Raw genomic sequence first — 11,879 nt, forward strand, 5'->3', positions numbered from 1 at the left:
TCTTCTGCACGTAGTGCCCCCCCTCCAGGTGATGCAGCAGAGCTCTTGTGAGGAGTGATTATAGATGATAATAGGAAAAGGCTGATTCTTTGAAAAATTGGTTGTGACATCCACAAGAAAAGTTTCTTCTGGATTTGTTCGTGAGTGGTGCAAAGGACTGAATTCAAAAGTTACTTGGAGGAGAGCTGCTCTGTAAAAATTACCACAGTACAATTAGTTTTATCTGTGTTGTGGGACCAAATACATTTAACATGCAAATATTCAATCTCAAAAAAGCAAAAGTGAGTAGAGAAAAGCATCAAAAGGAGCAGCCTGGAGGAGCATGAAGCCTGCAGGCAGCCTGTAAGTTGCTAAAAAGGCTGTGCTAGAAACCTCAGTAAAATATTTGCTTTGACTCAAAAAGAAAACAAAGAGGTCTAAGAAAAATCCCTGCAGGGCATGAAAGGCAGGTCAGGGGAGGCTCTCACAGGGAAGGGCTGTGGTGAACAGATGGCTGACAGAGAACAGCAGCTCCCATATAGCGTGGCAGGTCAGATTCTGATAGGAGTCAAAGAGGGCTACAAAAGAAAGCAAAGATCCCTTTACAACAGATACCTGAAGGAATAGAAGAAATTTCTGTAAATGCATGGGAAGAAGGAAACCATCAAGGGAGTCATTGTGGGTTTGCTCTCATGACCCTCAGCCTCTGCCAGCTGTGTGTCTGCTGAAGGCCTCCAAGGCCTTTGGCTTTTGCTGGAGGCTGAAATCCTTTCACCACTCCATTCATCGAGCATTTAGTGAATTCGGTTGCTCTCTGGTGTCTTTCACTGGGTGTTGAGACCACTCAACATTCATCGCGTGCTGACTCTGTGCCCTGGAGCAGGGCCTACTCCACAAGGTGTTGAGGCCTGGGAAGTCCAAGGGGTGCACTGGGAGAGTCAGGCACAGCCTCTGTGACCCCCACACCCCTTTTTCATTATGCAGGACGAAAGCTGAAAAGAGTTTCTCTGTCTCTCTGGGGGTTGTGCACCAAAGGGTTAGCAGAAGGCCAAGCTCAGCCTTACACTGAAGGACTTTTGCCCCAGTAGGTCACGCCTGGCCTGGTGTGAGAGCTGAGCGTTACCGCAAGGACTCATCACTCTCATAGCCTAAGCTATGGCTAAAAGAGCAAATGCGACCAGATTTTCCTACAGGATTTTCTACAGGAAAATCTGCCGCAAGTGTTTCGAGGCAGACTGTGTTTTCTCCTCAGCTCTGGCGATATAGCAGAGGCCCAGGAGGCTGTGCTGTAACAGCAGGGATGGATTTTTCCTGTCCTCCAGCAGAGGGTTGCACAACCTCTGTGTCTGCCTCTGAGCTGGCCTCCAAGGTCTCCCAGCGCAGAGAAGGTCACTTGCACCACCACATCGAGCACAGATTTGGGGTTGCAGGAGGACCTGAAGCCACCTTTTGGCCCTCTGTGGTGACACCACCCTGCTGGAGCCCAGAAAATGGGCAGTGTTGCCTAGTTCCCCAAATTAATTGAGGAAAGCTGGCATAGCAGATGCTTCCTATCTTGTATACAGTGGAGGTAATAAGTACTGAAATTATTTTGGTGCGAAATTATTAAAAAAAAAAAAAACTTTCCCTTTTATTCTTGTTTTACTCATAACTTCCTCACTTCCCCCCCCACACCTTTCCCTATTGCAGATCTTTTAAATTTCTGTTAATCAAAGTAGTGTTAATCAAACCTGTCAGAATTTTCCCTTCTGACAGCAGAAATGATGTAATATTAACAACAGCTCATTAATCCTGTTTCTGAATTTTCACAGAAGTGCTAACTTCCCATTTAACACAGCTATTTTTAACCTAACTCCAGCTGATTATTATTTTTCTTTCTATGGTGACCTATTTTTTACCTTTGTAAAGAATTCATAGGAAAGTGCTGAAAATAAATGGAGTCCATGCTTCCTCATTAATGAGCTGTGCATATTTCGGGAGAAATTCTTGCTGGGATTTATTTGGTAGATGAATTAACTGGCCAGTTCATTGATAGCACTCCGATGCACATGACTGCCCCCATCAAAACCCAAAGCACAATGCTGCAGAAGGCAAAATTAATACTTAGAGCTGGAAATCATTGCATATCCCTCAAATAGCTGGATGTCAATATATTAAAACCTTTTTTTTTTTTTTTTTTTTTTTTTTTTGAAGTTAGAAGACCGTTGGCAAACCTAGGCCGACACCTTACCATTATTTAGCCATCGGCTCCTAACATACCTACCATATAGCTCTGGCAGTGAATCAAACAGGGCAGGACCTGGGCGTTGGAGCATTTTTACTGTGCAATCCTCAGAGCTCCCTAGGTACAAGTCTAGCTCTTGCATTCTTCCAGCAATTTCCGGATACAGTCTCAAAGCTGGCAGAGACCAGGGACCATTCCCAGCAGGAAATTTAGATGAAGTCACTCCACGGCGGAGGCTGAGATTAGAAGTGCTCTGCCTTTTCACCTGGGGATAAACTTGGTACAGGTAAACAAAGATATGATCACCAAGTAGAATAAACTTCTGTGCTCATCGAGCTGTTAAATTGAGTAACAATAAATGGCATTGCTCACACTAACCACAAAGTCTACCTAAACAGCAGCTTAAAGATAGCTTCAGGATTATGATTTCCTTCCATGTCATGGGGATGTGAATGAAGGGCATGCCATTGAAAGACATCTGATCTGTGGCCATCTGAGTGGACACGTGCTGGTTAAATCCTACCAGATTCTGATCTGGAGGTGGCCCAATGTGGCTTGCAAGAAGCTCATTATATTTCTCAAGGCAATACCACAATATTTTGAAAGCAATACCTCCGTTCCTCACAGGAGGACGCTAACAGAGAGGATTTTCTGGACTGCCTTGATTCTCCCCAAAACTGCGGGGATCTTCTGATTGGCCCCTGGGAGGTTGTGAAGAGCAAGCATCCTTCACCAGCCTCCAGAAACCGCATAAAGCCAAGCTCTGCTCCTTCATCTTAACGTGTCTGGGTGGCTGACACTGATCCACGGGACTGTTCCAACCTAGAGCCTTCTCTTACCTGGTAACGACCAAAATCTTCTTGTTGTTCAGCTTCTCTTCTAACCTTCTATCCTTCTGAAAATTGGTAGAGACTTCACATCTTTCATGTATTACATGCGTTACACTGTTATAACCTTACCTTTGCAGTGACTATGGTCTATCCAGTGCTATCAGAAGCAGTTCTAGAAATTTAAGAAACTGCAATTTAAGAAAGAAGAGTTTTTTTTGGCTGCAGACAGAGATCTAAGAGGAAATTTATCCTGGGAATCAAGTAGCTCTTGAGATGAATGAAAAGCAATAGCCTCTAAGCAAGAATGGGGAGAAGCTGGATTTTAAGTTAACTGTGAAGGAGATTTCTCTGTCTTGTTTGTTTGTTTTAGAAAAGCTTGAGAAAATGCTTTGCGTTGCTTTGTATAAATATAATAAAAACTGTCTTAGTTTGCTTTCTGAATTAACAACTTTGACTTCCATAAGGCAAATTGAATTTATTGCAATGTGTTGCAAAGTATCAAGCAACTTAGGATAAACGCTTGTTAGTTAATACAATAATTAAAAGGAGGGTTTAAAATTGTATTTTATTTTTTTTTTTTTTTGCACAGGAGTTTCTTCCTGTGCCATGGTCCTGTCTATGCTCCAGGGAACCCTTAATATGATAGACATTGTTATAAAGAAAGTGTGATCTAGATGATTCTTGGTCTCGAAGAGCATTTTTGGATTTCTCTCCTCAGCCCATGATGCCTGTGGAGGATCAATCCTCTTACTAATGTCTTGGTGTCATTTCTCCATAGTGACAGCACCTCCCAGCCCGCCTTCTGCCATGAAAATCCTTTGCTTGCTCTTGGCGCTCTTCTTTGTGGCAGTTCATGCAGCTGCAGGTAAGGTGTAAATGAAAACGAGGGGCGATATAGAAGCAGACACTGGTGGCTCATAAAAGTCTCAGGTCCCCTTTGGCAAGTGGCCAAGCTGCCTCCTGCAGAGTAACTTCATGCATATCATCAAACCTTGCGGGCAGATTACAGCTGATGCATGAAATTAGCAGGCAAGCACTCCAACCGGCCGTTCGTTGTCTTTGCTACTCCTCTGAAAATCCAGTCTGAGTTGAAAGCACGATGGGCAGCCCCCAAATTCCCCTTCGGTGCCAGCATTTCCCCCATTAAATCTTGCCAACTCTTGGAGCACCTTCATTGTCTCTGGCTCACCCCACAACAAACCACCCCTAATCAAATATTCTTAAGCCATGAAGAAAAAAAGAAATTGGGTCCCGTGTTCTCCAAATATGCTTGAGGACCTTGTACATGGGTCGGAGAGGCAGAAAATCATGAGTCAAGGTCAAAATGCTGTTGGTACCCTCTGCTTGGTGGGGAATCCTGTGCAACCACAAGGGTTTTAGGAGGGATTAGGGCTTGTTGGGGAGACCCACAGGGTGCTAGAATCCCAAACTCACGTTATTGTCCAGCAAAAGGAGCTGTTTTTAAACAGTATCCCTGAAAATGGCAAAATTACAGGGCAGGACGCTATGAGCACAAGTGTCAGTAGAGGTCTGGGGTTGATCTCTGTGGGAATAGGATGGTAAATGTTCTCTGGGGTTTAAGGATGAGAGAAGACCAGGCAAGCCCAGGGAACATGCTGTATTAATTGGTAGTCTGCTCCCTGGGGCAATTTTTCACCCCTGACAGCTAACACTGTCACTGATAAAACCCAGACACCCTTCTAGGAACAGTACAAACCATTCCCAAAAGCAGTCTGAACATGGATATCGTATTTTATGTGGGAAGAAAGTGTAGCCATGTGGACAAGAGCAATGCTACACTGCTTGGCCCAAGACTAGAGGGCAATGCCTGGCATAGAAGTGGTCATCCTGCATGTGCTGGTGGGATAACTGTACACGGTGGCCATCTGCATGGACCTCTAGACACCAGGACCTGCTGTGAGACCTGGGTGAAACCTGCGGCGAGGATAATAGACCAAATCTGTGAAAATCCAGGCACACAAAAATCCTCATTATTCTGCCCCAAGAAGTGGCAGCTTCCCAGCTGAGCTGGTGCAGCTCTCCTTGATTGTGACCAAGTCCTAAGCAATGTTTTCTATCCCGTCTCTGCTGTCTGTCCCTGAAATCTGAGTTTCTATGGGAGTCCTGGGCTTGGAAGTACAATTCTTGTATTTGAAGAAGGAATTAGAGCATGTGCTTGCTTGTACTGCCCATAGAACTCCTCTGGACATTGCATTAGGACTGTAAAGGCTCTGGGCACTTCTTTCTTCTTTTTTTTTTTAATATATTTTTTATTTTTTGGTATGTTACAGACTTTCCCCGTCCTCGAAAGAGTCTTATGCGATGTGGTTATCGTGGGACCTTCTGCATCCCTGGGAAATGCCCTCGTGGGAATGGTTATCTGGGGCAGTGCCGTGCTGGGCATTCTTGCTGTAGATGGTAAGCTTAAGATTGGACTGGGGCAAAGCTGACTATCCAAATTTTCATTTAACTTCTGTATGATGGGATTTTCCCCATCAATTCAGGCCTGAAAACCCTGAAATATTCTTTCCTTTGTGCAGGCTGTAGTGTGACCAGCTGCCCAGGATCTCCAGGGATCTGGGAATGATCTCTTCTTGCATCGCTGGATTCAGGGAACCATTGTACTGATTATTCTTTCAATAAAGATTGGTCATTCTTTCAATAAAAGCAGTATCCGGGGAGATTGTATGGCTGCCAGGTGTGTTGCCATTATTTGTTTCTTTAGAAATATTACTCATCTTTAGAAATTTAACAAGAAATTTGAAAACAGGTTACACTTACCAGGAATGTTTAGTTTACCAAAATAATTTTCCCTCCTGCTGGGATCAAAGCCAGAGTCCGTCATCACTTCCACAGGGAGTATGAGGAGTCACTTCTCCAGTGTGATTCTTCAGAGCACCTCTGTTCTGAAAATTTGGGGTTCCCCCTCCTAGCCCACAGCTTTCAGAGCCGGGAACAGCAGTCATTATGGGAACTGAGGAGGAGACACCGAGAACTAAAGGAGGCAGGTGACCTCATTTTAAGATTTAAAGCCTGTTTTTACCCTTGGTTATTTTGGGCTATATAAATTTGGAGTAAACTGCAAAACTCATGTCAGATGCAGTAGGTGAGCAGAATGAAACCCACAACATTGCTTGACAATTAGACAACCCGTATGAAAGGCCAATACCCCTGCTACTCAACCACTCCTCTTGCAAGAGGTTTCTCTTGCCCTACCCTAAACCTAACAGAAAACTCGGAAGGTGCAGGTTGCTCTGTGAGCTCGTCTTCCTCCCCAGTTGGCCCTCCACGGCCAACAGCATCCTTGTGCAGATAAATTGGCCTTGAGCCTAGCACTCAGAGGCTGCAGCCCGTGAATAGCTTTCTGTTTGGAGCCCAGCTGGCCCAGCAGAGCATCTGCATGTGCAGAGCACTCTCAGCCTCCAAAGCAAAGCAACCTCATTTAAACGCCTGTTCACAATCAACATGTTCCAGCTGTCTCCTGAGTCCTGCCCAGGTGAGCCATGGGCTGAGCCCAGGCTCAGGAGCACTGTGCCAGAATGACCCTCAGGCCAAGCACCTCTCTGAAATACCCATCTGGATGAAAGCACCCTGTCCTACAAGCACAGGGAATCAATAACAAGCACGGCCAGGCTGTGCCAGCTGCTCTTAGGGCACATCTTTGGTGGTAAGGGGGACAAAAGTGTCTCTGAACTGCAGTGGGAGCTCACCCCAGCTCTCCCACAGCTCATGGATGCCCAGCACTGATGGTTGGCTTTTAAGGGATGCAAACCAAGATCCTACAAAGGACTGACTTTAAGCCCAAGGCCTGCCATTTGTCGCAGAGCACCTGGCCTCCCTGTAAAGACAGATATTGCTGCAAATGATCGAGTGCCACCAGTGAAACCACAGCCTTGTGAAGGGCAGGAAACTGGGCCAACGGCCACCTTGCAGGGATTCCCCTGGATGGAGACCTCAGGAAGTTGCTGCGTGGAACCAAACCAGCAATTTGCAGTTTATGTCCTAAGAAGCTTTGCACAACCCACAGGAGGCGAGTGCTTCTTTCACAAACTGGAATGGCACAAGATGTTTTGCACAAAGACCGAGGAGTTTGTGGAGAAGGTTCAGCCTTCATGGCACAAAGGTTCACGGCACAAAGGTGTGCAGGACAGGAGATCTGCTCACCCAGGGCCCCAGCAGCCCTCCCTGCACACAAGGTTGTTTTTATAGACCATGGGAGAGATGCAGGATTTTTTCAAGTGGGATTTGTCAGGATGATTTGGGACATAATCACGAGGAGGACATGATCTGTAAGGAGCAGGAGGTGAGGAGCTCAGCCCAACAGCTTCATCACCGCAAAAATTTGCTCGTGGCCAGGAGAGTCCTGCCCATGGCAGCTCCTTAAAGAGCTTCATTAAGATGGTATTTCGCTACACCCCTGTGCTGTTCCTCTTCAACAAACATCCTAGTTCAGTTTTGGGGTGGGGGAGAGAACAGGAAGGGCCCTGCTCCTGAGCAGCATGGCTGTGTCCCCATGGAGACACAGCTCCAAATGCCTGGTGCAGCTTCCCTCAGCGGGGGGAGAAATTCAGGCAGCAAAGAGCAAAGAAATACGATGAGGGGTCGGGATGCAAGGTATGTAACCACTCGGTGAGCATGCATTATGTATGAGTACATTTTTATGCATACATACACACACACACAGATATACACGACTGATGAATCTGAAACGGGGTTATAAACGTACACCACCGATCTGCTGAGCACCAGCAACAGATTATATACAGCAAAGTCTTACGTGGCAGAGTCATAATTAAAGCTTGTCTTTCAGAGGACTGCCAGCTGAACGGAGATGTCATCCCGCGTGGCGTCTTCCCAGCAATTTTCAAGCGAAGCATGGTGAGAGCACGCTTCACTTGAGGGGAGGAATACAGAGCTCCTTTGTGTTGTGAAAGCACATTGCTTGCCAGGGCCTAACAAACAGGGACGCAGTGTGTGTGTCCCAAGACGTGTCCAGCAAACCACAGCAGCAAGCGCCTCTTTCGCAAGGTGGGATGACACAAGACCCAGGACTGAAGGCCTGGGAATCCTTCTCAGAGCTGTCAGGGGACGAAAGCGATTCCTTGTCCTCTCTGGCATGGGGAGAAGGGGGAAAAAAAAAGTGCTTCTTGGCCAGGCATCCTGAGGTGTCAGCAGTCCCAGGGGACACCGCCTGCGTGGCAGAAGCTTTGCTGGAGAGGCTGAGGAAGCCGCTGGCCTTTGCCACGTGGTGGGACCAGCTGGGATCAAACTGCTGCTGCTGCTGGAAGCAGAGAGGTGAGGAGGCTCCTCCAGCCAGCACCCGGCAGCATCTCCTCCCGGATGGGCTGCCCCTGATCCTCAGTCCTGTTCCTTTGCAGGTGCTGCGTGACCCACGGGCAGGGGCTCTCCTGTTCCCCTAGTGCCCTGCTTCCTCTTCTCTCAGGGCTGTGACCCTCTGGTCATCTCCCAGCCATGCGGATCCTGCCTCTCCTCTTTGCTGCCCTCCTCCTGATGCTCCAGGCAGCAGCAGGTAAGATATGCATGAAAAGGGATGGGGAGGTTTTGTCATTTGTAAATATTTTGTGGGGAAAATGGAAAATTTAATCATCGTGAATCATACGTCTTCTGTTACCGCAGAACTCCCCTGGGGTCCCTCACACCCCAGATCTTTAAGGAAAGGCTCCTGTTGCAGGTTCTGAAGCAAGGACCTTGCAACAAAGCTCTCACGCTCCTGTGATGAGCCTTCGCCACCTTCTCCCTACCCCCAGCGTCTCCCATCCAAGTGCCAGGAAAATCGCCCTGTTTCCTTCTGCCTGGCACTTCAGGGCAGGGGACAGTTGTGGTGGGCAAACGCTGGACATGCAGGGAGCAGGACTGTGCTGAGATGCTCTCTCCCTGCTCCCTGTAGAGCTGTCCTTTCCTCGAGGATCGCCCCAGGACTGTGAGCGCCGTGGGGGCTTCTGCTCTCCCAAGTCGTGTCCTCCAGGGATCGGTCGCATTGGCCTCTGCTCCAAGGAGGTCTTCTGCTGTCGGAGGTGAGGTCAGGGCTGCCTGATGGAGGCTGGTTGCTGGGGTTAGAGGTGATGCTGATGGAGAAAGGGGAGAATACACAGCCCAAGGGCATGGGGATGTCCCTGGGTCTCAGCTTGGGAGATGCTGCTGGGACTGCAGAGACCTGGTGTCCTCCAGAACTTCCCACCAGCACAGCCTGGCCAGCACCCACAGAGAGTGTGGGGGCCCTTCCCATGCTGCCACCAGCAATAACCCCAAAGGGAGATGGGCATTTCCCTCGAGGGTGCTGTCCCCACAGAGCTGGGATGGTCACTGCCAGACTTTTCCTCCTGCAGGCGATGGTATCCCTGATGGCCTCTGGGGCTCCTCACGCTCATCTCCACACGACACATTGAAGCCACCTTGTACCTTCGCAGTGCACCGGAGGAACTGGTGACCCTTGACAGCCAGACCATGTCCCCACAAGCACTTTCCTGTCCCCAATAAAAGGTGGTAGTCTGTATTCCCACTGCTGAAGAGACTGTGTGTCCTGGGGGTTGGTGTGCTGGCGTGTGTCTTTTTTCTCCATCTCATTCCTCCCTGGGGCCACAACACCACTGTGTCAGAGCTGCTCAGGGCATCTGAAACCCCAGAAAGAATGAGTAGGGGGAAAAGGATAGCAGGGGACCTGCCCCTCTTCCTCTTGGCTGTTTTGCATTGTTCTTGTGAAGCTATTTTGAGGGACATGCCACTCTGGGGGTTGAGGTGGCCTTGGGTCCATCCCCAGCTGTGGAGCCTGTATTTGTGCCACCAAGGAGATGCTGTGGGAGGTGGGGGGAAATCATCCTGCCCCAGGGGAAATAAGGGCTGGTGGCCAGGCCATGGGGTCACTCAGGATCTTGGGGCCAGGCTGCGGGGCAGCACTGTGGGCATGGCTTGGGGCAGACCAACGGTGTTCAGCTCAAGGGAGCCATGGGGGTGGCCACAGCACCGCCACAGGGATGTTCCCATGGGAGCTGGTGGGGCAGAGAACATCCCCGGGCCAGGGAGCAGGGCAGGGCAGGGAAGGGCTGGGGACCAACCTCAAGACCCTTTATCTCTTCAGGATGAATGTCCCAAAGCATTTGTACATCAGAGCCCTGGGACAGCCCTCTTGGAACTCAGCTCCGTAGGAGAGCTGTGGACTCACCCAGTTGCTGTGCTGTGCAGATCATTATCTGTTAATCACAGCAGCCGTCAGAAAGATAGCCTTCAGTTTGTCACATCTTGGCCTGCCAACCACAAAACTGGTCCTGTAATGTTAACAACAGAGAAAGGAAAAATATTATGCATGATCCTGCATGTCACACACAAGTAGATTATTAAGTAAACTGAGAGGAGAGGGAGAGACAAATATTTTAGCCTTTTAATGGACTGTTTGCTGCTGGGATCTCCCCCAGCCCATCTGCTTTGCCCATGGTGGGCAGTTCAGGCCCAGGCACCGCAGGCTGCGTGCCTGCTGTGCCCCCGGGTGTCACAAGCTGTGTTGCGTGAGGATAACGGTGACAATTGCAACAGCCCCAGCAGGAACCTCAGCAGCCAGGAGGGACAAGCAGCAACCCCACCATGCCCATGCCCATGGGTCACTGGCTGATTGGGCAAGGGCAGAGGCGGCAGCAGGAAGAAGCCCAGCTCCCACCCACCAGCAATGGGATAAAACCCTCATGTTAAGGGCAAAGCAGCACTCCCTGGCCACAGGGGCACCTGGACACGAGGGATTCCTGTTGGCTCTCTTTCTGCTTGAACAAGACCTTCATCAGGTAGGAGCACATCTCAGAACTGTTCTGAATAGAAAGGCCCAGAAAATGTCTTTTTGTTGTAGGCACAGCTAGCCCCTCTTTGGGTTCCCAAAAGCTGTACCCAAGCTCCTCCAGCACCACCTGGGGTTCTCCCCCATGTCCTTGTCACCTTGGTTTGTCTTCTCTGCAGCAGCCCCGAGAAGACCTGCTCCGGGCATCAGCCATGAAGATCCTGTTCCTGCTCTTCCCCTTCTTCCTCCTCTTTCTCCAGGGCGCTGCAGGTGAGAGGGGAAGGAAGGAGATGGGCTGAGGTGTGGACAGCAGTGTCCTTCAGAGGGACCTTTTGGCCTGTGCAGGGATGGGAGAGAGCTGAAGGGGAATGTTGCCTTCGTGGAATGGCTGGCACACACATTTTGAGGCCTGGTGTCTCAGCAGTGTCCCAAAACCTCATTGTCTTGAGCCCTGATCCCTGTGAGGGCTGGGTAGGGATTTTCCATCGGAGGTCCCTCAAACTCACGGAGCAGCTGGGACAGGGCTGTGGGCTGTGGTGAGTGCCCCACTTGCCAGCTCCGCTGGTCCAGGCAGAGATGGGCACACAGCTTTGCAGCCAGCATGCCTCTGCCTTGGTCTTCTTGCTGGTCCTCCTCCCTCTCTGCTCTTGTGTGCACTCACAGGGGTGCAAAAGGGTCCTTCTGGGTGAGACACCTAGCTTTGGAAGACCCACATATGCCAAGCGTGAAGATGATGAGCCCAGATGTTGGCCTGGAATACATGGAGAGTGTCAGTGCACACACTCTGTAAGCACACACAGCTCACCCAAATTACCCCTTCAACTGTTTTTGTGTCTGTGATTTCCTGTGGCTCTAGGAAGCCCCCAAGCATGCAGACGAAAAGGGGGATACTGTTCCTTTGGGAGATGCCGCTTCCCTGCCAGACCCCAAGGGAGATGTTCCTCTCTAGTTCCCTGCTGCAGAAGGTAAGGTCTGGATTCCTGGCTGAGGAAAGGAATTCCTCCTTAATCCATTGAAATGCTTGTTACATAACTCTTTCTACTCAATGCCTGGTAAATATTCTGCT

The 11,879-nt window shown here is 49.3% G+C and overlaps 2 protein-coding genes across 5 annotated transcripts in view; both read left to right on the top strand.

Moving 5' to 3' along the window:
- The first annotated feature begins 2,926 nt into the window (after nt 1-2,926).
- On the top strand, nt 2,927-5,455 carry LOC118163367 (gallinacin-4-like). The gene is made up of 3 exons (XM_035319884.1): nt 2,927-3,045; nt 3,812-3,898; nt 5,325-5,455. Exons 2-3 carry the CDS (start codon nt 3,841-3,843, stop codon nt 5,453-5,455), a joined length of 189 nt encoding a protein of 62 aa, XP_035175775.1. The 5' UTR covers nt 2,927-3,045; nt 3,812-3,840.
- A 3,942-nt stretch (nt 5,456-9,397) lies between these two features.
- Nucleotides 9,398-11,879, top strand: part of LOC118165126 (gallinacin-3-like) — a 12,064-nt gene continuing 9,582 nt past the window's right edge. The window contains exons 1-3 of one of the 4 annotated variants that reach the window (XR_004749889.1): nt 10,761-10,823; nt 10,993-11,083; nt 11,670-11,778. Coding sequence is in view for 2 of the 4 variants with exons in the window: in XM_035323031.1 (XP_035178922.1) it covers nt 10,959-11,083; nt 11,670-11,778 (234 nt within the window). In the remaining 2 variants the exon portion in view is untranslated. Of the gene's footprint in view, nt 9,535-10,581; nt 10,824-10,929; nt 11,084-11,669; nt 11,779-11,879 lie in introns of those variants that run through there. The other 3 variants (XR_004749890.1, XM_035323029.1, XM_035323031.1) reach the window with 3 other exon arrangements.

Source organism: Oxyura jamaicensis, chromosome 3, assembly GCF_011077185.1.
Source record: "Oxyura jamaicensis isolate SHBP4307 breed ruddy duck chromosome 3, BPBGC_Ojam_1.0, whole genome shotgun sequence".
NCBI lineage: Eukaryota > Metazoa > Chordata > Aves > Anseriformes > Anatidae > Oxyura > Oxyura jamaicensis.